Below are 27,014 nucleotides of genomic sequence, written 5' to 3' on the forward strand. Positions count from 1 at the left end.
GCTGGTGGGCGGAGCTTTGGGCGGGGAGATGAAGTCCAAACACCAGCGCGGAGTGGGCGGGCTCTGGAGGTCTGCCGGGTCCCGGATTGGCCGGTGCTTGGCGGCAGATGGGCGTGGCCGGGCCTGTTTAGGTGCCGGGGTCTCCGCTGTCTTCTGTCAGAGCGGGTTGTGGCCGGGCAGCGGCTGGCGGCCGGGAGGCAGATGCCCGCACCGGGAGCGCGCTACTCCGGGGTCGCGGGGATGGAGCCCAGGGTGTTTGAGCTCTTTGGGCCGGGGCCGTGCGGCGGACCGACCGGGGCCCGAGGGAAAGCCGGAACCAAGGCCAAGAAGACCGGGAAGAGCCGGAGCCGCGGAGCCAAGAGCAACAACCCGCCCTACCTGCCGCCAGAGGTGCCGAGATATAGATAGATAGATAGATATATATACCGCCCCTATATAATATACCGATATACCGCCCCCTGTATATACACTATACTGCCTATATATATATATATATACACACCGCCCCTATATACACTATACTGATATACCGCCCTACCTGCCGCCAGAGGTGCCGAGATATACATAGATATATATATACCGCCCCTATATACACTATACCTCCCCTATATACACTATACCGCCCCTATATACACTATACTGATATACCGCCCCTATATACACTATACTGATATACCGCCCCTATATAATATACTGATATACCGCCCCTATATACACTATACTGATATACCGCCCCTATATAATATACTGATATACCGCCCCTATATACACTATACTGATATACCGCCCCTATATAATATACTGATATACCGCCCCTATATACACTATACTGATATACCGCCCCTATATAATATACTGATATACCGCCCCTATATACACTATACTGATATACCGCCCCTATATACACTATACTGATATACCGCCCCCTGTATATACAATATACTGCCCATATATATATACCGCCAGAGGTGCCGAGATATAGATAGATATATACTGTCCCTATATAATATACTGATATACCGCCCCCTATATGCACTATACCGCCCCTATATAATATACTGATATACCGCCCCTGTATATACAATATACTGCCTATATATATATATATATATATATATATATATATATATATATATATATATATATATATATATATATATATATATATATATATATATATACCGCCAGAGGTGCCGAGATATAGATAGATATATACCGCCCCTATATACACTATACCGCCCCTATATAATATACTGGTATACCGCCCCTATATAATATACTGCCCCTATATAATATACTGATATACTGCCCCTATATAAAATACTGATATATCGCCCCCTTCATATACAATATACTGCCCATATATACGCTATACTGATATACTGCCCCTATATAATATACTGATATACCACCCCCTGTATATACAATATATGGTCCTGTGTATACTGCCCCCCCCCCTGTGTATAATACACTGCCCGACCCCCCCCCCCTGTGTATAATACACTGCCCGACCCCCCCCCCCTGTGTATAATACACTGCCCGACCCCCCCCCCTGTGTATAATACACTGCCCGACCCCCCCCCCCCCCCCGTGTATAATACACTGGCCGCCCCCCCCCCCCTGTGTATAATACACTGTCCGCCCCCCCCTGTGTATAATACACTGCCCGGCCCCTCTATCCCCCCCTGTGTATAATACACTGCCCGGCCCCTCTATCCCCCCCCTGTGTATAATACACTGCCCGGCCCCTCTATCCCCCCTGTGTATAATACACTGCCCCCCTGTGTATAATACACTGCCCGCCCCCCCCCCCCCCCCTGTGTATAATACACTGCCCGGCCCCTCTATCCCCCCCTGTGTATAATACACTGCCTGCCCCCCCCCCCTGTGTATAATACACTGCCCGGCCCCTCTATCCCCCCCTGTGTATAATACACTGCCCGGCCCCTCTATCCCCCCTGTGTATAATACACTGCCCGGCCCCTCTATCCCCCCCTGTGTATAATACACTGCCTGGCCCCTCTATCCCCCCTGTGTATAATACACTGCCCGGCCCCTCTATCCCCCCTGTGTATAATACACTGCCCCCCCTGTGTATAATACACTGCCCGGCCCCTCTATCCCCCCCCTGTGTATAATACACTGCCCGGCCCCTCTATCCCCCCTGTGTATAATACAATGCCCCCCCCGTGTATAATACACTGCCCGGCCCCTCTATCCCCCCCTGTGTATAATACACTGCCTGGCCCCCCCTGTGTATAATACACTGCCCGGCCCCTCTATCCCCCCTGTGTATAATACACTGCCCCCCCCCCCTGTGTATAATACACTGCCTGCCCCCCCCCTGTGTATAATACACTGCCCGGCCCCTCTATCCCCCTCTGTGTATAATACACTGCCCGGCCCCTCTATCCCCCCTGTGTATAATACACTGCCCCCCCCCTGTGTATAATACACTGCCCGGCCCCTCTATCCCCCCCTGTGTATAATACACTGCCCAGCCCCTCTATCCCCCCCCCTGTGTATAATACACTGCCTGCCCCCCCCCCCCCCCTGTGTATAATACACTGCCTGGCCCCCCCCCCTGTGTATAATACACTGCCTGGCCCCCCCATCCCCCCCTGTGTATAATACACTGCCCGGCCCCTCTATCCCCCCCTGTGTATAATACACTGCCCGGCCCCTCTATCCCCCCCTGTGTATAATACACTGCCCGGCCCCTCTATCCCCCCCTGTGTATAATACACTGCCCGGCCCCTCTATCCCCCCCTGTGTATAATACACTGCCCGGCCCCTCTATCCCCCCCTGTGTATAATACACTGCCCGGCCCCTCTATCCCCCCCCTGTGTATAATACACTGCCTGGCCCCTCTATCCCCCCCCCCATGTGTATAATACACTGCCCCCCCCCATGTGTATAATACACTGCCCGCCCCCCCCCCCTGTGTATAATACACTGCCTGCCCACCCCCTCCCTGTGTATAATACACTGCCTGCCCCTCCCTGTGTATAATACACTGCCTGCCCCCCTCCCTGTGTATAATACACTGCCTGCCCCCCTCCCTGTGTATAATACACTGCCTGCCCCCCCCCCTGTGTATAATACACTGCCCTGCCCCCCCCCCCCCCCCCTGTGTATAATACACTGCCCGGCCCCTCTATCCCCCCCTGTGTATAATACACTGCCCGGCCCCTCTATCCCCCCCCTGTGTATAATACACTGCCTGGCCCCTCTATCCCCCCCCTGTGTATAATACACTGCCCGGCCCCTCTATCCCCCCCTGTGTATAATACACTGCCCGGCCCCTCTATCCCCCCTGTGTGTAATACACTGCCCGGCCCCTCTATCCCCCCCTGTGTGTAATACACTGCCCGGCCCCTCTATCCCCCCCTGTGTGTAATACACTGCCCGGCCCCTCTATCCCCCCCTGTGTGTAATACACTGCCCGGCCCCTCTATCCCCCCCTGTGTGTAATACACTGCCCGGCCCCTCTATCCCCCCCTGTGTGTAATACACTGCCCGGCCCCTCTATCCCCCCCTGTGTGTAATACACTGCCCGGCCCCTCTATCCCCCCCTGTGTGTAATACACTGCCCGGCCCCTCTATCCCCCCCTGTGTGTAATACACTGCCCGGCCCCTCTATCCCCCCCTGTGTGTAATACACTGCCCGGCCCCTCTATCCCCCCCTGTGTGTAATACACTGCCCGGCCCCTCTATCCCCCCCTGTGTGTAATACACTGCCCGGCCCCTCTATCCCCCCCTGTGTGTAATACACTGCCCGGCCCCTCTATCCCCCCCTGTGTGTAATACACTGCCCGGCCCCTCTATCCCCCCCTGTGTGTAATACACTGCCCGGCCCCTCTATCCCCCCCTGTGTGTAATACACTGCCCGGCCCCTCTATCCCCCCCTGTGTGTAATACACTGCCCGGCCCCTCTATCCCCCCCTGTGTGTAATACACTGCCCGGCCCCTCTATCCCCCCCTGTGTGTAATACACTGCCCGGCCCCTCTATCCCCCCCTGTGTGTAATACACTGCCCGGCCCCTCTATCCCCCCCTGTGTGTAATACACTGCCCGGCCCCTCTATCCCCCCCTGTGTGTAATGCACTGCCCCCCCCCCCCCTGTGTATAATGCACTGCCCCCCCCCCCTGTGTATAATACACTGCCCCCCCCGTGTATAATACACTGCCCGGCCCCTCTATCCCCCCCCCCCCCCCCCCGTGTATAATACACTGCCCGGCCCCTCTATCCCCCCCCCCCCTGTGTATAATACACTGCCCCCCCCCCCCCTGTGTATAATACACTGCCCGGCCTCTCTATCCCCCCCTGTGTATAATACACTGCCCGGCCCCTCTATCCCCCCCTGTGTATAATACACTGCCTGCCCCCCCCCCTGTGTATAATACACTGCCTGCCCCCCCCCCCTGTGTATAATACACTGCCCCCCCCTGTGTATAATACACTGCCCGGCCCCTCTATCCCCCCCTGTGTATAATACACTGCCCCCCCCCCCCTGTGTATAATACACTGCCTGCCCCCCCCCCCCTGTGTATAATACACTGCCCCCCCCCTGTGTATAATACACTGCCCGGCCCCTCTATCCCCCCCTGTGTATAATGCACTGCCCCCCCCCCCCCTGTGTATAATACACTGCCCCCCCGTGTATAATACACTGCCCGGCCCCTCTATCCCCCCCCCCCCCCCCCCCCCGTGTATAATACACTGCCCGGCCCCTCTATCCCCCCCCCCCTGTGTATAATACACTGCCCCCCCCCCTGTGTATAATGCACTGCCCCCCCCCCCCCCTGTGTATAATACACTGCCCGGCCTCTCTATCCCCCCCTGTGTATAATACACTGCCCGGCCCCTCTATCCCCCCCTGTGTATAATACACTGCCGGCCCCTCTATCCCCCCCTGTGTATAATACACTGCCTGCCCCCCCCCTCCTGTGTATAATACACTGCCTGCCCCCCCCCCCCCCTGTGTATAATACACTGCCCGGCCCCTCTATTCCCCCCCTGTGTATAATACACTGCCCGGCCCCTCTATTCCCCCCCTGTGTATAATACACTGCCCGGCCCCTCTATTCCCCCCCTGTGTATAATACACTGCCCGGCCCCTCTATTCCCCCCCTGTGTATAATACACTGCCCGGCCCCTCTATTCCCCCCCTGTGTATAATACACTGCCCGGCCCCTCTATTCCCCCCCTGTGTATAATACACTGCCCGGCCCCTCTATTCCCCCCCTGTGTATAATACACTGCCCGGCCCCTCTATTCCCCCCCTGTGTATAATACACTGCCCGGCCCCTCTATTCCCCCCCTGTGTATAATACACTGCCCGGCCCCTCTATTCCCCCCCTGTGTATAATACACTGCCCGGCCCCTCTATTCCCCCCCTGTGTATAATACACTGCCCGGCCCCTCTATTCCCCCCCTGTGTATAATACACTGCCCGGCCCCTCTATTCCCCCCCTGTGTATAATACACTGCCCGGCCCCTCTATTCCCCCCCTGTGTATAATACACTGCCCGGCCCCTCTATTCCCCCCCTGTGTATAATACACTGCCCGGCCCCTCTATTCCCCCCCTGTGTATAATACACTGCCCGGCCCCTCTATTCCCCCCCTGTGTATAATACACTGCCCGGCCCCTCTATTCCCCCCCTGTGTATAATACACTGCCCGGCCCCTCTATTCCCCCCCTGTGTATAATACACTGCCCGGCCCCTCTATTCCCCCCCCTGTGTATAATACACTGCCCGGCCCCTCTATTCCCCCCCCTGTGTATAATACACTGCCCGGCCCCTCTATTCCCCCCCCTGTGTATAATACACTGCCCGGCCCCTCTATTCCCCCCCCTGTGTATAATACACTGCCCGGCCCCTCTATTCCCCCCCCTGTGTATAATACACTGCCCGGCCCCTCTATTCCCCCCCCTGTGTATAATACACTGCCCGGCCCCTCTATTCCCCCCCGTGTATAATACACTGCCCGGCCCCTCTATTCCCCCCCCTGTGTATAATACACTGCCCGGCCCCTCTATTCCCCCCCCTGTGTATAATACACTGCCCGGCCCCTCTATCCCCCCCCTGTGTATAATACACTGCCCGGCCCCTCTATCCCCCCCCTGTGTATAATACACTGCCCGGCCCCTCTATCCCCCCCCTGTGTATAATACACTGCCCGGCCCCTCTATCCCCCCCCTGTGTATAATACACTGCCCGGCCCCTCTATCCCCCCCCTGTGTATAATACACTGCCCGGCCCCTCTATCCCCCCCCTGTGTATAATACACTGCCCGGCCCCTCTATCCCCCCCCTGTGTATAATACACTGCCCGGCCCCTCTATCCCCCCCCTGTGTATAATACACTGCCCGGCCCCTCTATCCCCCCCATGTGTATAATACACTGCCCGGCCCCTCTATCCCCCCCCTGTGTATAATACACTGCCCGGCCCCTCTATCCCCCCCCTGTGTATAATACACTGCCCGGCCCCTCTATCCCCCCCCTGTGTATAATACACTGCCCGGCCCCTCTATCCCCCCCCTGTGTATAATACACTGCCCGGCCCCTCTATCCCCCCCTGTGTATAATACACTGCCCGGCCCCTCTATTCCCCCCCTGTGTATAATACACTGCCCGGCCCCTCTATTCCCCCCCTGTGTATAATACACTGCCCGGCCCCTCTATCCCCCCCCTGTGTATAATACACTGCCCGGCCCCTCTATCCCCCCCCTGTGTATAATACACTGCCTGCCCGGCCCCCCTGTGTATAATGCACTGCCCCCCCCCCCCTGTGTATAATGCACTGCCCCCCCCCCCCTGTGTATAATGCACTGCCCGGCCCCTCTATCCCCCCCCCCTGTGTATAATACACTGCCCGGCCCCCCCTGTGTATAATGCACTGCCCCCCCCCTGTGTATAATACACTGCCCCCCCCCTGTGTATAATACACTGCCCCCCCCCTGTGTATAATACACTGCCCGGCCCCTCTATCCCCCCCCTGTGTATAATGCACTGCCCGGCCCCTCTATCCCCCCCTGTGTATAATACACTGCCTGCCCGGCCCCCCTGTGTATAATGCACTGCCCCCCCCCCTGTGTATAATACACTGCCTCTCCCCCCCCCCCCCCCGTGTATAATACACTGCCCGGCCCCTCTATCCCCCCCCCCTGTGTATAATACACTGCCTGGCCCCCCCTGTGTATAATACACTGCCCGGCCCCTCTATCCCCCCGTGTATAATACACTGCCCGGCCCCTCTATCCCCCCCTGTGTATAATACACTGCCTGCCCCCCCCCCCTGTGTATAATACACTGCCTGGCCCCCCCTGTGTATAATACACTGCCCGGCCCCTCTATCCCCCCGCACATCGGTTGTTTACTCCGTGTGTTGTCGCCTCTCGGCTGATGTTATTCCTGGAGCCGTCTCCATCCGCCGCTATATAAAGAGCGAGGAACGTTACACTGTGCCTGACAGCGGGGGACGGGGGGTACAGCTATATTATACCAGGGGGGTGGATGCCGATATTACATCAGGGGAAGGGTGATGGATGCCTATGTAATACCAGGGATTGGTGGGGGTGGATGCCTATGTTATACCGGCACCCAGGGCGGGTCATACGCAGATAACAGTGGGTACAGAGGGGAGTGTACATTTGGGGACTGTGTGGCTCTGTCAGCAAGTAATTTTAGGGTGGCCCCCTTCTCCTTCTTCTTCTCCTCCTCCTCCGGCCGTGGCCCCCTTCTTCTCCTTCTCCGGCCGTGGCCCTCTTCTTCTCCTTCTTCTTCTCCTCCTCCTCCGGCCGTGGCCCCCTTCTTCTCCTTCTCCTCCCTTCCCGCTTGTCGTGGTCGCCCTTCCAAGAAGAGCTCATTTGGATTGGGATAATTATCTCTAAATCTGCCATGTTTGGTTGTAATTCTATAAATCAATAGGATGCGTCTGAGAGAAGAGAATAACCCCCAGCCGGTGTCTGTACAATCCTCCTCTGCCCTCAGAGCCCGAGCAACGAGGATTTATTACACCCCGGAACAAAGGGGATGGCTGACATTACCTAACAGAGAAAGCATTAGAACTGGAAATAACAGTCGTCCTAGAAAGCTAGCTCTGTCCAATGAACTATAAAACAGAGGAAAGTGTAACAGAAACACAGCTCTACACAGTGTTATCGCTTCTATGAATAATTTAATATTAGCTTTATAAATGTTATCAAATATATATAGGGAGATTTAATTGTGTAAATATTTACCATCACACGTAGATACAATGTATCCATCGTGACTGTCATCTGCTCTTGTTACAGGCGGAGGAGGGGAACATAGAATACAAGGTGAGTGGCGACCTGCTGCCCCCATGTACTGATGTCACAGCGGGACCCCTCTGCCCTGGCGTCCACCCTGACCCTGTCCCCCCCCCGTCTCTCGCAGCTGAAGCTGGTGAACCCCTCGCAGTATCGCTTCGAGCACCTGGTGACGCAGATGAAGTGGCGGCTTCAGGAGGGGCGCGGCGAGGCGGTGTATCAGATCGGCGTGGAGGACAATGGCCTCCTGGTGGGGCTGTCCGAGGAGGAGATGCGGGCGTCCCTGCACACGCTGCATCGGATGGCAGAGAAGTATGGCGGCCTCCCTCTGTGCCCCCCCCCCCCCCCCCCCCTCGCCTCTGACCTGTCACCTCTGACCTGTCACCTCTGTGCAGGGTGGGCGCGGACATCACGGTGCTGCGAGAGCGCGAGGTGGATTACGACAGCGACTCCCCCAGGAAGATAACAGAAGTTCTGATCCGCAAAGTCCCGGACAACCAGCAGGTAGCGCCGCGTGTGGTGGAAGCTAGGTGTCCCCACTGTGCGCTCTCCTTTACTATTGAGGCCACACCCCGTTGTCTGAGAGCGACACCGACCCTCCATTCTTCACCCACCTGACTTCTCCGCTCGGCCATGAAGAGGCGCTGCTGAACCATTATTTCTTTGTCCTCAGTTTCTAGATTTGCGCGTCGCTGTCTTGGGAAATGTGGATTCTGGAAAGTCGACCCTGCTGGGCGTCCTCACACAGGGCGAGCTGGATAACGGCCGCGGCCGCGCCAGACTCAACCTCTTCCGCCATCTACACGAAATCCAGTCCGGGCGCACGTCCAGCATCAGCTTCGAGATCCTGGGGTTCAATAGCAAAGGGGAGGTGAGGAGGTCGGGAAGGGGGGATGAAAAGGAGGCATGTGGGGTGAGGGGTCATGGCGATAAGGGGTGGGGGGGTTGATGTGTATGAGGGGTTCAGGGGGGACTGACATGTATGTGGCGGGGCGATGATGGGGAGTGGTGTAAGGTCGGGGTGATTGAGGTTGATGAGGGCAAGGTGATGATGCTGAGAAGGTTATGGCAATGATCGGGGGGGGGAGGTTATGGGGGAGATTACGGCAATCGGGGGGGGGGTATGGCAATGATATGGGCGGGGGGGGTAGTGATGAGAGGTTTGGTGCAATGATGGGGGGTGGTGTCAGACAGTGGCGGCACTCTGGGTAGATGAGCCGGTCGATGGCGGCACTCTGGGTAGATGAGCCGGACGATGGCGGCACTCTGGGTAGATGAGCCGGACGATGGCGGCACTCTGGGTAGATGAGCCGGTCGATGGCGGCACTCTGGGTAGATGAGCCGGACGATGGCGGCACTCTGGGTAGATGAGCCGGACGATGGCGGCACTCTGGGTAGATGAGCCGGACGATGGCGGCACTCTGGGTAGATGAGCCGGACTCAGCTGGTCTGTCTTCTGCGGCAGGTGGTGAATTACAGCGAGTCTCGCACGGCGGAGCAGATCTGTGAAAGTGCGTCCAAGATGATCACGTTCATCGACCTCGCCGGTCACCACAAGTACTTGAAGACGACTATCTTCGGCCTCACCAGCTACTGTCCAGACTTCGCCATGCTGGTGGTGAGCGCCAACACAGGGATCGGTAAGTGTCCTGCAGCCCGGCTGTCGGTGGGACCTTCATGCTCAGAAGTGGCTTATGACGCCCCTTGCTCCGCAGACCCCCGGTCCCCTCCACTTGATTAGTTGTGGGGTGTTGTGTATAAGCAGCGCAGTCACGTTTCCTCCTCTCTGCAGCGGGGACCACGCGGGAGCACCTGGGCCTGGCTATGGCTCTGAAGGTGCCTTTCTTCTTGGTGGTCAGTAAGGTGGACCTCTGCTCCCCTGCCACGGTGGAGAGGACACTACGGCAGCTGGAGCGCACCCTTAAACAGCCCGGCTGTAACAAGGTGCCTTTCATGGTGCGTTCTGAGGACGACGCAGTCACCGCGGCGCAGCAGTTCGCTCAGTCACCAAAGTAAGAAATGGGGGAAGTTGTGCCCTCCGTGCGCTCGCAGGGTCCCCCGCCTGACCTGTCTTCTGTCTGTAGTATCACCCCGATCTTCGCCATCTCCAGCGTCTCCGGAGAGTCTCTGGATCTGCTCAAGGTTTTCCTGAATATTTTACCTCCGCTCACGAACAGCCGAGAGCAGGAGGAGCTGATGCAGCAGCTGCCGGAGTTCCAGGTGAGCGGCGCCTCCCGGTGCTGATCGTGGGGTGTGCAGGACGTGGCACCATTATAAGAGGTCTGTATCTTTTCGCAGGTGGATGAGATCTACACCGTGCCAGAGGTGGGGACGGTGGTGGGAGGAACGCTGTACAGGTGAGCGCCGGCTCCGGGAGGGGTACGGTACTGCACATAGAATGCAGCTGCGGCCTCCCCGGCAGAGGCTCAGACGCCCGGTGTCTGCCCCGATCTCACACCTGTGGGAAAGTAACATGGCTGCTTATTTGTTCTGTTAGTTGCTGCCCTTTCACTTGCCGCCTCTGGGGCCCGCGCGTGCATGCTCTGCCTCTGGGGCCCGCGCGTGCATGCTCTGCCTCTGGGGCCCGCGCGTGCATGCTCTGCCTCTGGGGCGCAGGTGCGAGGGGCCGCCCATGGTCCGCCTCTGGGGCCCGCGCGTGCATGCTCTGCCTCTGGGGCCCGCGCGTGCGAGGGGCCGCCCATGGTCCGCCTCTGGGGCCCGCGCGTGCGAGGGGCCACCCATGGTCCGCCTCTGGGGCGCAGGTGGGAGGGAGCAGTTTTGGCATCAGGTGGGGGCCGCAGCTGGCAGCTGTGTGGTCTGTGCTGGTCCCAGTATAAGACAGCGGAGTAGGGTGGGCTGTGATCCGCTGACTGCTCTCTTCTTGTGTCCACAGTGGGGTGTGTAAGGAGGGCGAGCGTCTGGTGGTCGGGCCCACCGATGAAGGCGGCTTCCTTCCTCTCAAAGTGTGCAGCATCCAGAGAAACCGCTCCACCTGCCGCGTGTTACGGGCAGGACAAGCTGCGACCCTCGCCCTGGGGACATTCGACCGCTCCCTGCTCCGGAAGGTGAGTGCGCACTGCGGCCTCGCTCTGCCCGATCTGCTGAGAGTTGTTGATGCTGAGAGTTGTTGTTTCCCGGTGCAGGGGATGGTGCTGGTGAGTCCAGAGATGTTGCCCACTGTGTGCTGGGTGTTTGAGGCGGAGATCGTCCTCCTGTTTCACGCCACCTCCTGCCGGCGCGGGGTGCAGGTCACCGTCCACGTGGGGAACGTCCGGCAGACGGCGGTGCTGGAGCACATACATGGCAAGGTGAGTGGGGTGTATCCTGTGTGGGGAGGATGATGAGAGTGAGGGGAGGATGATGATGGTCTCCCACCTTGCAGGAGGAGTTGAGGACCGGGGAGAAGGCCGTCGTCCGCTTCCGTTTCATCAAGCATCCGGAGTATCTGAAGCTCGGCACAAAGCTGCTCTTCCGCGAGGGCGTCACAAAGGGCATTGGACACGTGTGCAACCTGCAGGTCATCGCGGCAGAACCCTGCGCCCTCTGACCCCTGCCCCGCTACAGCCCATTCTTCCTGGTGCTGGAGACCAGGAGACACAGATGTGACCACGGTGACCCCGCCGGTCCTGGCGCCTCTATAAACTGCTCCGCCGCCCACATTTTACTCCGAGTCTTTTTTACGATGTTTTTAGCCCCTTTTCTAAGTTTATTTTTGTAAAAAAAAACTCTGGGCTCTTTCCTCGTCCCGTGGTATAGAGGGAGCCTGAGGTCGAGGGCAGCCCTGGTACCAGGCTGTAATACCAACGGCTGCCAGCGCCGAGGTCTGCCGCACATTCTGCAGAATGGGCTCATTAAACGAGGTAACGGTGGCCATGTCTGCGTAGCGCGAACCGTGGCGTCAGGACCGGCCGCAGAGTGCAAACCGTGGCGTCGGGACCGGCCGCAGAGTGCAAACCGTGGCGTCGGGACCGGCCGCAGAGTGCAAACCGTGGCGTCGGGACCGGCCGCAGAGTGCAAACCGTGGCGTCGGGACCGGCCGCAGAGTGCAAACCGTGGCGTCGGGACCGGCCGCAGAGTGCAAACCGTGGCGTCGGGACCGGCCGCAGAGTGCAAACCGTGGCGTCGGGACCGGCCGCAGAGTGCAAACCGTGGCGTCGGGACCGGCCGCAGAGTGCAAACCGTGGCGTCGGGACCGGCCGCAGAGTGCAAACCGTGGCGTCGGGACCGGCCGCAGAGTGCAAACCGTGGCGTCGGGACCGGCCGCAGAGTGCAAACCGTGGCGTCGGGACCGGCCGCAGAGTGCAAACCGTGGCGTCGGGACTGGCATCTCTGCTGCGAACCGTGGCGTCGGGACTGGCATCTCTGCTGCGAACCGTGGCGTCGGGACTGGCATCTCTGCTGCGAACCGTGGCGTCGGGACTGGCATCTCTGCTGCGAACCGTGGCGTCGGGACTGGCCGCGGAGTGAAAACGGTGATGTCGGGAGCGGCCGCGGACTATGGTGGCGGGTGCGGCCGCTCTGCCACGGACCGTGACGTCGGGACCCACCGCTCTGCCGCGGACTGTGGCGTCCGGTGCGGCCGCTCTGCTCCTCTTGTCGTGTGAAGTTTCTTGTGTTGCACGTTTTGTACAGAATAAATTGTTTTACTGTGCGGCCGGTGTCCATCACTGCGGGGGCCAGCGTTCGTCGTAGGGTGGGGGAGGAGGCGCACGTACAACAGACCATAAAGGTGGCGGACGCCCGGCCGGGTTGTGTCTGCACTCAGCCCCCCATCCATGATGCAGCAGAGCTGGAGTCACCGCTCAGAGCCCCGTCCTCAGCTGGTAATAATGGCGGCTGCGCTCGCCGTCCTCTGTCCTACAGCTCAAACAGGACTCAAAGAAAGTGCAAAATATTTACTGATCATAAAACCAGAAGGGTCAGGACCCCCGCACTGAGGGGGGGTGGGGTGGCAGGAGAGGATGACAAGTCATTACAGCAAAGGTATTGGCAAGAAACTGCAGAAGATAAGAATGCCGGCGGGTTATTACGCTGCGGCATATACCACTGACCGGCCGGCGGGCTACTACACTGCAGTGTATACCACTTATCACCTGCTGGGGGTCTGACTGCAGGGACCCCCTACTGCTTACAATGGTCAGTGACACACGGACCACCGCAGTGCAAGGAACATGAATAATTAAAGAGCAGAAACCTCTCGTCCATTGGGCCTGAGCGCAGAGAGACCACCAATATCCCAGACGTCGCGCAGCAGTATTACGGGGTACAGGGATCGTGGTCACCGAGGGTCTCTTCTGAAGAAGGAGTCCAGGGTGCGGCCCCCCTCGCTCCGGGCACGTTTGGCGCTGGAGGCGGCCGTGGTCTTGGCTTTACTCTTCGGCCGTGGGCCCGGCGGTGTCATGGCCGCCCTCGTGGTGTCGGGAGAAGCCGTGAACGAGTCCTGTAACTGCTGAGCGAAGTGATAATCGTTGTGCTCAGGCAGATCCCATACCAGGACGGACCGCCGGCACGTCTCACAAACCACCGTGTCCTCCGCCATGTCACAGGGTCCAGGAGGGGCTTCACCTGAAGGTTCAGACGTCTGCAGCTGAGGAGGACTCCCCACATCGTCTGTACTGGGGGCAGAAGGGGACACACTACATGCTGCTCCACCTGCGGCATCCTTCCTCTTCTCAGCTGCCCTCTGGAATAAGCTGCGGATGGTGCTGGGGGTCCGGCGCTCCACCTCTTGCTGCGCTTCGTGGGGACGTCCACAATGGGACGGCTGCGAGCTCAGGGGTTTCCCACACGGCTCCTTGTTCAGGAGACTCACGATGTCGCCTCCGGAGGACGCCGCGTCCGAGAACCTGCTCGCCGACAGATGGAGCAGAGTGATGGCAGGACACCTGGGGATGAGCAGAGGACATGTGTAGGACACAAGGGCCGACAGTGGGTGCCATCGCAGCTACGCACCGCGCCATGCCCGTACCCGTACATACCATGCCGCCTGGTGAGCTCCGGCCTTATTGAAGCTCTTCAGGATGATGAAGGCGTCGCTGCGGAGCTTCTGGGCATCGTAGCGGGTGAGAGCGCAGCACCGGGACAGGCCGCTGGCGTCCCCCTGCCGGTGTAAACCTACGGTCAGCTGTTTGGCCACTCTGTGGTTCTGGAAAGCAGAGACAGCAATGGCGGTGTGTGACATAACTGCTCCCCCCACTATCAGAGGCCGAGGACGGCGGCGCTCACCAGATCTCGGTCCTTCCGCAGCCGCTCTTCTAACTCCAGACACAACTGTAGGAGCCAGTGCTGCACCTGCGGAGAGGAAGAGGTGACCCCCAGAGCGAGCAGAGCACCCGATCCATCCAGGACCCCCGGCACCTGAGTGCACAACCCACCCCAGCGCGAGCAGAGCACCCGATCCATCTAGGACCCCCGGCACCTGAGTGCACAACCCACCCCATCCATCCAGGACTCCCGGCACCTGAGTGCACAACCCACCCCAGAGCGAGCAGACCACCCGATCCATCCAGGACCCCCGACACCTGAGTGCACAACCCACCCCAGAGCGAGCAGAGCACCCGATCCATCCAGGACCCCCGGCACCTGAGTGTACAACCCATCTCAGAGCGAGCAGAGCACCCGATCCATCCAGGACCCCCGGCACCTGAGTGCACAACCCACCCCATCCATCCAGGACTCCCGGCACCTGAGTGCACAACCCACCCCAGAGCGAGCAGACCACCCGATCCATCCAGGACCCCCGACACCTGAGTGCACAACCCACCCCAGAGCGAGCAGAGCACCCGATCCATCCAGGACCCCCGGCACCTGAGTGTACAACCCATCTCAGAGCGAGCAGAGCACCCGATCCATCCAGGACCCCCGGCACCTGAGTGCACAACCCACCCCATCCATCCAGGACCCCCGGCACCTGAGTGCACAACCCACCCCAGAGCGAGCAGAGCACCCGATCCATCCAGGACCCCCGGCACCTGAGTGCACAACCCACCCCAGAGCGAGCAGAGCACCCGATCCATCCAGGAACCCCGGCACCTGAGTGCACAACCCACCCCAGAGCGAGCAGAGCACCCGATCCATCCAGGACCCCCGGCACCTGAGTGCACAACCTAACCCAGAGCGAGCAGAACACCCGATCCATCCAGGACCCCCGGCACCTGAGTGCACAACCCACCCCAGAGCGAGCAGAGCACCGGATCCATCCAGGACCCCCGGCACCTGAGTGCACAACCCACCCCAGAGCGAGCAGAGCACCCGATCCATCCAGGACCCCCAGCACCTGAGTGCACAACCTACCCCAGAGAAAGCAGAGCACCCGATCCATCCAGGACCCCCGGCACCTGAGTGCACAACCTACCCCAGAGAAAGCAGAGCACCCGATCCATCCAGGACCCCCGGCACCTGAGTGCACAACCCACCCCAGAGCGAGCAGACCACCCGATCCATCCAGGACCCCCGGCACCTGAGTGCACAACCCACCCCGGAGCGAGCAGAGCACCGGATCCATCCAGGACCCCCGGCACCTGAGTGCAGAACCCACCCCATCCATCCAGGACCCCCGGCACCTGAGTGCACAACCCATCTCAGAGCGAGCAGACCACCCGATCCATCCAGGACCCCCGGCCCCCCGCACCTGCTCCTGAGTGCTCAGAGACGTCTTCCCTGGGAACGTCTTGCTGCAGCCGATAGATTTCGGTAACTGTCTCGGCTTCACAGGTTCGTCCTCGATGCCGCGACACATCAGATAAAGCCACGAGCTGCGGAGCAAGACAAGGGTGAGAGCGGGCGGGGCCCCACGAGGGTGAGAGCGGGCGGGGCCCCACGAGGGTGAGCGCGAGGGCGGGGCCCCACGAGGGTGAGCGCGAGGGCGGGGCCCCACGAGGGTGAGCGCGAGGGCGGGGCCCCACGAGGGTGAGCGCGAGGGCGGGGCCCCACGAGGGTGAGCGCGAGGGCGGGGCCCCACGAGGGTGAGCGCGGCCCCACGAGGGTGAGCGCGAGGGCGGGGCCCCACGAGGGTGGGGCCCCACGAGGGTGAGCGCGAGGACGGGGCCCCACGAGGGTGAGAGCGAGGGCGGGGCCCCACTGAGCCTCCCCAGTAACAGGTGGGGACCTGGAACCATTCCTCTCCTAGTACAATGGGGACCAGTGACATCCAGCACAGGGGGGCTACAGGCAGCTCACAGACCAGACCCCTCAACATGGCCGCTTCCACCGGGACCCCGTTACTAGTGGGGGCTTACCCAGTCTTATCTCCGAAGTGGCTTTGCAGCGAGGACTCACTGAAGGGCGTCAGCTGCCCCATGTACTGCACCCCCAGGAGCTCCTGCACAGCGGAGCCGAGTTTACCTCCAAGATGGCGGCTGAGAAGAGAAGAAACAAATGTACAATAGGCAGAGTCACCACCACGTGTGTAGCCGAGTGCAGGCTACTGATCTCTGTTATCAGCCACTCCACACACATCCCTCGTTCATCCTGTCACCGCTCAACACTCACATTTTCCCGATGGGGAGCTGACTGAAGAGTCCGGGGACGCCGCTGGGGGGCAGGATAGTCTGGCGATTCGGTTTATTTAGTCCACAGGCGAGTTTAGCCAGAACCTGCGGAGAGAGGAGGCCTCAAAGATGGATCCACCACCGGCAGCTGAGGCCACGGTACAAGGGGCCAACACATCCACGTCTCCCACCCTACAGACAGACCCACCTTGTTGTAGGAGATCCCAGCCGAGCACTGGAACGAGGTCTCCTCCTCCACAGCCGCCCTCATCTCCTCCACAATCAGGGCTCCGACCGTCAGCTGCAGCTCCGCGCTCTGCGGGGCCCCCGAGTCCACAGAGTTCAGCCACTGCGCCACCCCCACGAGCCGCTGCTCCTCTGCAGCACAAATCAGGAGGCACCAAACACAAACATTACTGATCCTGAGCTGCATTATACTCCAGAGCTGCACTCACTATTCTGCTGGTGCAGTCACTGTGTACATACATTACATTACTGATCCTGAGTTACATCCTGTATTATACTCCAGAGCTGCACTCACTATTCTGCTGGTGCAGTCACTGAGTACATATATTACATTACTGATCCTGAGTTACCTCCTGTATTATACTCCAGAGCTGCACTCACTATTCCGCTGGTGCAGTCACTGTGTACATACATTACTGATCCTGAGTTATATCCTGCATTATACTCCAGAGCTGCACTCACTATTCTGCTGGTGCAGTCACTGTGTACATACATTACATTACTGATCCTGAGTTACATCCTGTATTATACTCCAGAGCTGCACTCACTATTCTGCTGGTGCAGTCACTGAGTACATATATTACATTACTGATCCTGAGTTACCTCCTGTATTATACTCCAGAGCTGCACTCACTATTCCGCTGGTGCAGTCACTGTGTACATACATTACTGATCCTGAGTTATATCCTGCATTATACTCCAGAGCTGCACTCACTATTCTGCTGGTGCAGTCACTGTGTACATACATTACATTACTGATCCTGAGTTACATCCTGTATTATACTCCAGAGCTGCACTCACTATTCTGCTGGTGCAGTCACTGTGTACATACATTACATTACTGATCCTGAGTTACCTCCTGTATTATACTCCAGAGCTGCACTCACTATTCTGCTGGTGCAGTCACTGTGTACATACATTACATTACTGATCCTGAGTTACCTCCTGTATTATACTCCAGAGCTGCACTCACTATTCTGCTGGTGTAGTCACTGTGTACATACATTACATTACTGATCCTGAGTTACCTCCTGTATTATACTCCAGAGCTGCACTCACTATTCTGCTGGTACAGTCACTGTGTACATACATTACATTACTGATCCTGAGTTACATCCTGTATTATCCTCCAGAGCTGCACTCACTATTCTGCTGCTGCAGTCACTGTGTACATACATTACATTACTGATCCTGAGTTACCTCCTGTATTATACTCCAGAGCTGCACTCACTATTCTGCTGGTGTAGTCACTGTGTACATACATTACATTACTGATCCTGAGTTACCTCCTGTATTATACTCCAGAGCTGCACTCACTATTCTGCTGGTGCAGTCACTGTGTACATACATTACATTACTGATCCTGAGTTACATCCTGTATTATACTCCAGAGCTGCACTCACTATTCTGCTGGTGCAGTCATTGTGTACATACATTACATTACTGATCCTGAGTTACATCCTGTATTATACTCCAGAGCTGCACTCACTATTCTGCTGGTGCAGTCACTGTGTACATACATTGCATTACTGATCCTGAGTTACCTCCTGTATTATACTCCAGAGCTGCACTCACTATTCTGCTGGTGCAGTCACTGTGTACATACATTACATTACTGATCCTGAGTTACATCCTGTATTATACTCCAGAGCTGCACTCACTATTCTGCTTGTGCAGTCACTGTGTACATACATTACATTACTGATCCTGAGTTACATCCTGTATTATACTCCAGAGCTGCACTCACTATTCTGCTGGTGCAGTCACTGTGTACATACATTACATTACTGATCCTGAGTTACATCCTGTATTATACTCCAGAGCTGCACTCACTATTCTGCTTGTGCAGTCACTGTGTACATACATTACATTACTGATCCTGAGTTACATCCTGTATTATACTCCAGAGCTGCACTCACTATTCTGCTTGTGCAGTCACTGTGTACATACATTGCATTACTGATCCTCAGTTACATCCTGTATTATAGTCCAGAGCTGCACTCACTGTTCTGCTGGTTACCTTTCGTGCGGCTGTGCTCCTCCGTGGGGTGCAGGTGAGGATAGCCCTGTACATAGGTGGTCCTCAGTGAGTCCCCCGGCAGTGGCCGGCCCGCCAGCTCCTGCAGCTTCCTCTGGACGGCGTCGGTCAGGTCTATGTACGCCTCGTCGATGCTCGCTCTTTCTACTACTGCAAACCTGGCCATGACCTCCATGACTTCCACACTCGCCTCCCGATACCTGCAAGACACCGCGGATCCCGGGATGAAGACGTCCTGCAGACGTCCAGCAGCGAGGCCGTGAGGAGGGGAACAGACTCACTTTGACAGGTCGGCCTTCCCGTGGGCCTCGCTGACGCGGGCGATCTCCAAGTCAGCACACAGCTTCTTGGCATCATTGGCGAACATGTTCCTGGTGACCCCAAAAGCGCGAGCCTCATAGCTGACGGCAATAATCCTGCAGAGGGGAGAGGAGCAGCAAGTGATGGACACGGGAGGACCCCCCAAACTACAGCCCATAAATCCGTGGACCCCCTCATATATAGGCCATAAACACGTGAGCCCCTTCATATAGAGGCCAAAAACCCGCGTGATCCATACCCTCTTCCTCTGATTCCTGATTTGTTCAGGTTGTTGGAGCTAAGGTGGTCTCCAAGTTGGATTTAAGGGGAGCCTACAATCTGGTTAGAATCAGAGAAGGATGAATGGAAGACGGCGTTCAATACCCCGGAAGGACATCGAGAGTCTGGTTATGCCTCTTGGTTTGACCAATGCACCTGCGGTATCCCAGCATTTCATACATGATATTTTCCATCATTTGGTGGGCAGGTTTGTGGTGGTCTATCTGGACGATATTTTGGTTTATTTGAGACACATTGGGGGCATGTTAAGCAGGTGCTCCAGATATTAAGGGATAACAAACTTTATGCTAAACTGGAAAAATATGTTTTCGCTGCTCAGGAGGTGCAGTTTTTGGGGTTCTTGTTGTCATCTCTGGGGTTTCGGAAGGATCCGGAGAAGATCCGTGCAATCCTTGATTGGGAACGTCCCGAGAACCTGAAGGCTCTACGTTTTCTGGGCTTTACTAATTTTTACCGGAAGTTCATCCAAAATTACTCAGTAATTGTGAAACCCCTCACTGACATGACTAAGAAGGGGTCTGATTTTTCCTAATGGTCGGATGCTTCCCTCCAGGCTTATTCTTCCTTATAGAATCATTTTGCCCATGCACCTATACTCAGTCAACCCTTTATTGTGGAGATCGATGCTTCGGATGTCGGGGTTGGGGCTGTGTTGTCTCAGGGTTCGTCCTTTGATAAATGGCGTCCATGAGCCTTCTGTTATAAAAAATTGTCTTCGGCTGAAATTATGACGTGGGTAATAGGGAACTTTTGGCGATCAAATTGGTGTTTGAAGAATGGCGACATTGGTTGGAGGGGGCTGTCCATCCTATTACTGTTATTACTGATCATAAGAACCTGTCCTATCTCCAGTCAGCTAAACGTCTCAACCCTAGGCAAGCCAGACGGTCCCTGTTTTTCACTAGGTTCAATTTTGTTGTCACTTTTCGTCCAGGGGTCAAAAATGTCAAGGCTGATGCTTTGTCCCGGAGCTTCCCTGGTGGTGGTGACCATGAGAAGCCTGCCCCGATATTACAGAAGGGGTTGGTCATTTCGGCACTGTACCCTGACCTGGAGGGCGAGGTGTTGGAGGCTCAGGGGGACGCCCCTGCCTCCTGCCCTTCAGGAAGGTTATTTGACCATCTAATCTGCGCCGTAAAGTAATTAAGGAACATCATAACTCTGTGCTTGCTGGGCATCCAGGTGGTAAGGCAACCGCGGACCTCCCCTCATCGTTTTTGGTGGCCGGGGTTGCATCGGGATATGATTGAACACATATCTGCTTGTAGTATTTGCGCGCGTTCTAAGGTTTTGCATACCCGTCTGTCTGGTCCTCTTCTTCCGCTACCTATCCCTAGTAGGCCATGAACACACTTGTCCATGGATTTTATTACTGACCTACCGGTTTCTGCAGGCAAAACGGTGGTTTTGGTGGTTGTAGATAGGTTCAGTAAAATGGTTCACTTCCTCGCATTACCTGCACTTCCCAATGCTAAGACACTTGCTCAGGTGTTCATAAATGAGATTGTGAAGCTTCACGGGGTTTCCTCCGATGTGGTATCAGATCGGGGGAACCAGTTTGTTTCCAAGTTCTGGAAGGCATTCTGTTCTCGACTGGGGGTGCAGCTGTCCTTTTCCTCTGCCTTCCACCCTCAGTCGAATGGACAGACCGAGCGGGTCAATCAGAATTTGGAGACCTATCTCAGGTGTTTTGTCTCCGAAAATCAGGATTGGGCATCCTACTTACCGCTGGCAGAATTTGCCATTGATAATCATCGTCAAGAATCCACTGGCAGGTCACCGTTCTTCGGTGCATATGGTTATCATCCACAGTTTGGTACCTTTAGTGGGGGGTGGGGGGGGGGGCTTCAGGAGTTTCTGAGGAGGAACGGTTGGCTTCGTCGCTCTCCTCGGTGTGGCGGGGGGGTTCTGAGTTATTTGAAGATCATGGGAAACAGGTATAAACGTTTGGCTGACAGGAAACGCTCGCCAGGTCCGGACCTGAATGTGAATGACTTTGTGTGGTTGTCTACCAAGAATATAAGATTGAAAGTTCCTTCTTGGAAGCTGGGACCTAGGCTTATTGGTCCCTATAAAATAACCGCTGTCATCAACCCAGCAGCGTTTCGTCTTCAACTTCCTCGGGCCCTTAAGGTCCACAATGTCTTTCACAGGTCGTTACTCAAGAAATATTATGGATCCTCTTAAGCCCTCACCTCTACCACCGCCCACAGTAATGGTTGATGGTAATCTAGAGTTTCAGATTTCGAGGATTGTAGATTCTCGTCTCCAACGTCGTTCCCTACAATAATTGGTGTATTGGGAAGGGTTATGGTCCTGAGAAGAGGATGTGGGTTTCAGCATCAGAGGTGAATGCTCCCAGATTGGTTCGTTCATTCCACACCTCTTTTCCTGAGAAACCCGGTCCTGAGTGTCTGGAGGCGACTCCTAGAAGGGGGGTATTGTCATGGGTGTGTCAGATGTAGCAGACAGTCGTTCTGCAGCTGGTTGAAGAAGGTCACTTTGTTTGGCATTACAGACGCCTTCTTAAATCTGTCTTACTTTAGGACCCAGCGGCTACCTCCCTCCTGCTCTGATTGACACCCTGGCCTGGGTGTTCAAATACTTTCAGTTTGCTGCAGGGTGATATTCACATGGTTCCTTGTGAAGGCTTAGAGCTATTGCAGTCTGCTTACTTCCTCTCTGGTGCTTGGAGGACGTTTGGTCTAATCTCTCTGAAGTCGGCTCAAGCTAAGTTTTCTAAGTTTTCCTCCCTTGTTGTCTTTAGTTTACAATGGAGACTGACCAGTGCTCACCCCCCCTTCCCTATCCAGGGCCTAGCTCTAGGGATTTACAGGGCTTAGGTTTCCTGTTTGGCGATTGGTGAGGAACCAATATAGGGACAGTAGGGGAGACAGGGTGATATTAGATCAGCCTAGGAGGTCTCCACTCCCGCTTTCCCTCATCCCTTCGTGTTGCACTTTATCTTTCCTACACTGTGTGTGATATATAAAGGCCATAAACCCCCGAGCTCCCTCACGTAGGGGCCACAAACCCCCCGATCTCCCTCACGTAGGGGCCACAAACCCCCCGATCTCCCTCACGTAGGGGCCATAAACCCCCCGATCTCCCTCACGTAGGGGCCATAAACCCCCCGATCTCCCTCATCATGTAGGGGCCATAAACCCCCCGATCTCCCTCATCATGTAGGGGCCATAAACCCCCCGATCTCCCTCATCATGTAGGGGCCATAAACCCCCCGATCTCCCTCATCATGTAGGGGCCATAAACCCCCCGATCTCCCTCACGTAGGGGCCATAAACCCCCCGATCTCCCTCACGTAGGGGCCATAAACCCCCCGATCTCCCTCACGTAGGGGCCATAAACCCCCCGATCTCCCTCACGTAGGGGCCATAAACCCCCCGATCTCCCTCATGTAGGGGCCATAAACCCCCCGATCTCCCTCACGTAGGGGCCATAAACCCCAAGATCTCACTCACGTAGTGGCCATAAACCCCCGAGCCCCCTCATATAGGAGCCATAAATCTGCAAGCCCCCTCACATAGAGGCCATAAACCCCCGAGGCCCCTAATACAGAGGTCAGTTCAGGCTTTAACACCCCAGATTTGCCCCCATCACAAACTGGGAAAGTCTGTGGGAAAATCAGACCCTCCAAATATGATAACACAGGCTGCAGGGGCCCCGCAACATTCCCAGCTCCAGCCGACGGGTCCACCCCCCCCCCCCAACATTCCCAGCTCTGGCCGCTGAGCCCCCCATCACTCTGTAGAGCCCCTCACCCTCCTCCTCTCCAGGTCTTGTACTGCACCACAGCCACTGGCCTGTTCCTCAGCTCTGGCCGCAGCCGCTGCTCCACCTGCACATAGAAGCAGTCCATGTCCACCAGCGCCACCACTCGCTGCTGACCAGCGTCCATCGGGGGGCGCCACAGCCGGAGGAGATCAACTCAGGTGTCCTGACGAGCAGCCGGACACCTGTGGAAACAAGAGACATCACTGCTGGGGGGAGTAGTCCTAGGAGGAGGTGTGTGAGGACGGATGGTGGGGGGAGTAGTCAGGGAGGAGGTGTGTGAGGACGGATGGTGGGGGGAGTAGTCAGGGAGGACGGATGGTGGGGGGAGTAGTCAGGGAGGACGGATGGTGGGGGGAGTAGTCAGGGAGGACGGATGGTGGGGGGAGTAGTCAGGGAGGATGGATGGTGGGGGGAGTAGTCAGGGAGGATGGATGGTGGGGGGAGTAGTCAGGGAGGAGGTGTGTGAGGATGGATGGTGGGGGGAGTAGTCAGGGAGGACGGATGGTGGGGGGAGTAGTCAGGGAGGACGGATGGTGGGGGGAGTAGTCAGGGAGGAGGTGTGTGAGGACGGATCGTGGGGGGAGTAGTCAGGGAGGAGGTGTGTGAGGACGGATCGTGGGGGGAGTAGTCAGGGAGGAGGTCTATGAGGACGGATGGTGGGGGGAGTAGTCGGGGAGGAGAAGGTCTGAGGACGGATGGTGGGGGAGTAGTCGGGGAGGAGGTGTGTGAGGACGGATGGTGGGGGGAGTAGTAAGGGAGGAGGTGTGTGAGGACAGATGGTGGGGGGAGAAGTCAGGGAGGAGGTGTGTGAGGATGGATGGTGGGGGGAGTAGTCAGGGAGGAGGTGTGTGAGGACGGATGGTGGGGGGAGTAGTCAGGGAGGACGGATGGTGGGGGAGTAGTCAGGGAGGACGGATGGTGGGGGGAGTAGTCAGGGAGGAGGTGTGTGAGGACGGATCGTGGGGGGAGTAGTCAGGGAGGAGGTGTGTGAGGACGGATCGTGGGGGGAGTAGTCAGGGAGGAGGTCTATGAGGACGGATGGTGGGGGGAGTAGTCGGGGAGGAGAAGGTCTGAGGACGGATGGTGGGGGAGTAGTCGGGGAGGAGGTGTGTGAGGACGGATGGTGGGGGGAGTAGTAAGGGAGGAGGTGTGTGAGGACAGATGGTGGGGGGAGAAGTCAGGGAGGAGGTGTGTGAGGACGGATGGTGGGGGGAGTAGTAAGGGAGGAGGTGTGTGAGGACGGATGGTGGGGGGAGTAGTCGGGAAGAAGGTCTGAGGACGGATGGTGGGGGGAGTAGTCAGGGAGGACGGATGGTGGGGGGAGTAGTCAGGGAGGACGGATGGTGGGGGGAGTAGTCAGGGAGGAGGTGTGTGAGGACGGATGGTGGGGGGAGTAGTCAGGGAGGAGGTGTGTGAGGACGGATGGTGGGGGGAGTAGTCAGGGAGGAGGTGTGTGAGGACGGATCGTGGGGGGAGTAGTCAGGGAGGAGGTGTGTGAGGACGGATGGTGGAGGGAGTAGTCAGGGAGGAGGTGTGTGAGGACGGATCGTGGGGGGAGTAGTCAGGGAGGAGGTGTGTGAGGACGGATCGTGGGGGGAGTAGTCAGGGAGGAGGTGTGTGAGGACGGATCGTGGGGGGAGTAGTCAGGGAGGACGGATCGTGGGGGGAGTAGTCAGGGAGGACGGATGGTGGGGGGAGTAGTCAGGGAGGACGGATGGTGGGGGGAGTAGTCAGGGAGGACGGATGGTGGGGGGAGTAGTCAGGGAGAATGGATGGTGGGGGGAGTAGTCAGGGAGGAGGTCTGTGAGGACAGATGGTGGGGGGAGTAGTCGGGGAGGAGGTGTGTGAGGACGGATGGTTGGGGGAGTAGTCGGGGAGGAGGTGTGTGAGGACGGATGGTGGGGGGAGTAGTCGGGGAGGAGGTGTGTGAGGACGGATGGTGGGGGGAGTAGTCGGGGAGGAGGTGCGTGAGGACGGATGGTGGGGGGAGTAGTCGGGGAGGAGGTGTGTGAGGACGGATGGTGGGGGGAGTAGTCGGGGAGGAGGTGTGTGAGGACGGATGGTGGGGGGAGTAGTCGGGGAGGAGGTCTCTGAGGACGGATGGTGGGGGGAGTAGTCGGGGAGGAGGTGTGTGAGGACAGATGGTGGGGGGAGTAGTCAGGGAGGAGGTCTATGAGGACGGATGGTGGGGGGAGTAGTCGGGGAGGAGGTGTGTGAGGACAGATGGTGGGGGGAGTAGTCGGGGAGGAGGTGTGTGAGGACGGATGGTGGGGGGAGTAGTCGGGGAGGAGGTCTATGAGGACGGATGGTGGGGGGAGTAGTCGGGGAGGAGGTGTGTGAGGACAGATGGTGGGGGGAGTAGTCGGGGAGGAGGTGTGTGAGGACGGATGGTGGGGGGAGTAGTCGGGGAGGAGGTGTGTGAGGACGGATGGTGGGGGGAGTAGTCGGGGAGGAGGTCTATGAGGACGGATGGTGGGGGGAGTAGTCGGGGAGGAGGTGTGTGAGGACAGATGGTGGGGGAGTAGTCGGGGAGGAGGTGTGTGAGGACGGATGGTGGGGGGAGTAGTCGGGGAGGAGGTGTGTGAGGACGGATGGTGGGGGGAGTAGTCGGGGAGGAGGTCTATGAGGACGGATGGTGGGGGGAGTAGTCGGGGAGGAGGTGTGTGAGGACAGATGGTGGGGGGAGTAGTCAGGGAGGAGGTCTATGAGGACGGATGGTGGGGGGAGTAGTCGGGGAGGAGAAGGTCTGAGGACGGATGGTGGGGGAGTAGTCGGGGAGGAGGTGTGTGAGGACGGATGGTGGGGGGAGTAGTAAGGGAGGAGGTGTGTGAGGACAGATGGTGGGGGGAGTAGTCAGGGAGGAGGTGTGTGAGGACGGATGGTGGGGGGAGTAGTAAGGGAGGAGGTGTGTGAGGACGGATGGTGGGGGGAGTAGTCGGGAAGAAGGTCTGAGGACGGATGGTGGGGGAGTAGTCAGGGAGGAGGTGTGGGGGTAGTAGTCAGGGAGGAGGTGTGTGAGGACGGATGGTGGGGGGAGTAGTCGGGGAGAAGGTCTGAGGACGGATGGTGGGGGAGTAGTCGGGAGGAGTAGATATAAGACAGTAAAGAGATAGATGATAAGAGAGTAATTCAGAGACAGTACTGCTGGGAGTTGTAGTCCGGTGCCGGCTCCTCTTTCTCTTCAGCTTCCCGCGAGTTCCTGACAGGACCGGAGAGTTCGCCTCAGATTGCGCGCCTGCGCAGTGGAGTGGCTCAGACAGGGTCACGTGCTTGCTGACGCTATTCTGCGCAGGCGCAGTGAGAGAGGTTGGAGCACGTCGTGAGTGCGCATGCTCTGTGTGGCTCATGTCGGGGACCTCGCCGTTTTCCCGGGAGATGGCGGAGCAGGTGCGGGCGCTGTGTGAGCAGCTGGTGCAGGCGGTCACCGTCATCATGGAGCCCAGCTCAGCCCAGGAGCACCGGCTGGAGGCACTGAGGGTGAGGGACCCGGAGGAAGCGGGGATAACCGGGAGGAAAATACCGGGGAGATGTCGGAGAATACCGGGGG

At 57.6% G+C, this 27,014-nt stretch overlaps 3 protein-coding genes across 5 annotated transcripts in view; 2 read left to right on the forward strand and 1 right to left on the reverse strand.

Moving 5' to 3' along the window:
- Positions 1-50: 50 nt before the first annotated feature.
- On the forward strand, positions 51-12,953 carry GTPBP2 (GTP binding protein 2). Of its 2 annotated transcripts, none has more exons than XM_073671617.1 (12): positions 51-390; positions 8,306-8,332; positions 8,430-8,614; positions 8,698-8,806; positions 8,976-9,173; positions 9,768-9,942; positions 10,095-10,314; positions 10,387-10,522; positions 10,601-10,659; positions 11,196-11,367; positions 11,446-11,610; positions 11,685-12,953. In XM_073671617.1, the coding sequence occupies exons 1-12, from the start codon at positions 202-204 to the stop codon at positions 11,847-11,849; spliced, it is 1,800 nt and encodes a 599-aa protein (XP_073527718.1). In that variant the 5' UTR covers positions 51-201; the 3' UTR covers positions 11,850-12,953. The 2 variants fall into 2 exon arrangements, with proteins under 2 accessions (XP_073527718.1, XP_073527719.1); XM_073671618.1 differs by lacking the exon at positions 51-390 and adding an exon at positions 511-550.
- A 229-nt stretch (positions 12,954-13,182) lies between these two features.
- On the reverse strand, positions 13,183-26,761 carry POLH (DNA polymerase eta). Of its 2 annotated transcripts, none has more exons than XM_073671620.1 (11): positions 26,610-26,761; positions 23,455-23,649; positions 19,357-19,491; positions 19,058-19,275; positions 17,000-17,169; positions 16,793-16,896; positions 16,540-16,659; positions 15,933-16,056; positions 14,528-14,593; positions 14,281-14,402; positions 13,183-14,187 (listed from the first exon to the last, which is right to left on the reverse strand). In XM_073671620.1, exons 2-11 carry the CDS (start codon positions 23,589-23,591, stop codon positions 13,581-13,583), a joined length of 1,803 nt encoding a protein of 600 aa, XP_073527721.1. In that variant the 5' UTR covers positions 23,592-23,649; positions 26,610-26,761; the 3' UTR covers positions 13,183-13,580. The 2 variants fall into 2 exon arrangements, with proteins under 2 accessions (XP_073527721.1, XP_073527720.1); XM_073671619.1 differs by having other exon boundaries at positions 14,281-14,447.
- Positions 26,741-27,014, forward strand: part of XPO5 (exportin 5) — a 29,245-nt gene continuing 28,971 nt past the window's right edge. The window contains exon 1 of the mRNA XM_073671616.1: positions 26,741-26,944. Coding sequence (XP_073527717.1) covers positions 26,813-26,944 — 132 coding nt within the window. The 5' untranslated portion in view covers positions 26,741-26,812. The remainder of the gene's footprint in view (positions 26,945-27,014) is intronic.

The sequence above is a fragment of the Phyllobates terribilis genome, unplaced genomic scaffold (assembly GCF_046119375.1).
Source record: "Phyllobates terribilis strain yellow unplaced genomic scaffold, ASM4611937v1 Scaffold_3__8_contigs__length_932513732, whole genome shotgun sequence".
NCBI classification, from domain to species: domain Eukaryota; kingdom Metazoa; phylum Chordata; class Amphibia; order Anura; family Dendrobatidae; genus Phyllobates; species Phyllobates terribilis.

Coding starts and splice junctions, on each gene's coding strand:
- GTPBP2 (XM_073671617.1), top strand. CDS start 202: ATGCCCGCACCGGGAGCGCGCTACTCCGGGGTCGCGGGGATGGAGCCC. Junction 8,333..8,429: donor AGGGGAACATAGAATACAAG/GTGAGTGGCGAC, acceptor CGTCTCTCGCAG/CTGAAGCTGGTGAACCCCTC. Junction 10,315..10,386: donor CAGTTCGCTCAGTCACCAAA/GTAAGAAATGGG, acceptor TTCTGTCTGTAG/TATCACCCCGATCTTCGCCA.
- POLH (XM_073671619.1), bottom strand. CDS start 23,591: ATGGACGCTGGTCAGCAGCGAGTGGTGGCGCTGGTGGACATGGACTGC. Junction 19,492..23,454: donor AAGACCTGGAGAGGAGGAGG/GTGAGGGGCTCT, acceptor TCCCCTCTGCAG/GATTATTGCCGTCAGCTATG. Junction 14,594..15,932: donor CTCTGAGCACTCAGGAGCAG/GTGCGGGGGGCC, acceptor TCCTCTCCGCAG/GTGCAGCACTGGCTCCTACA.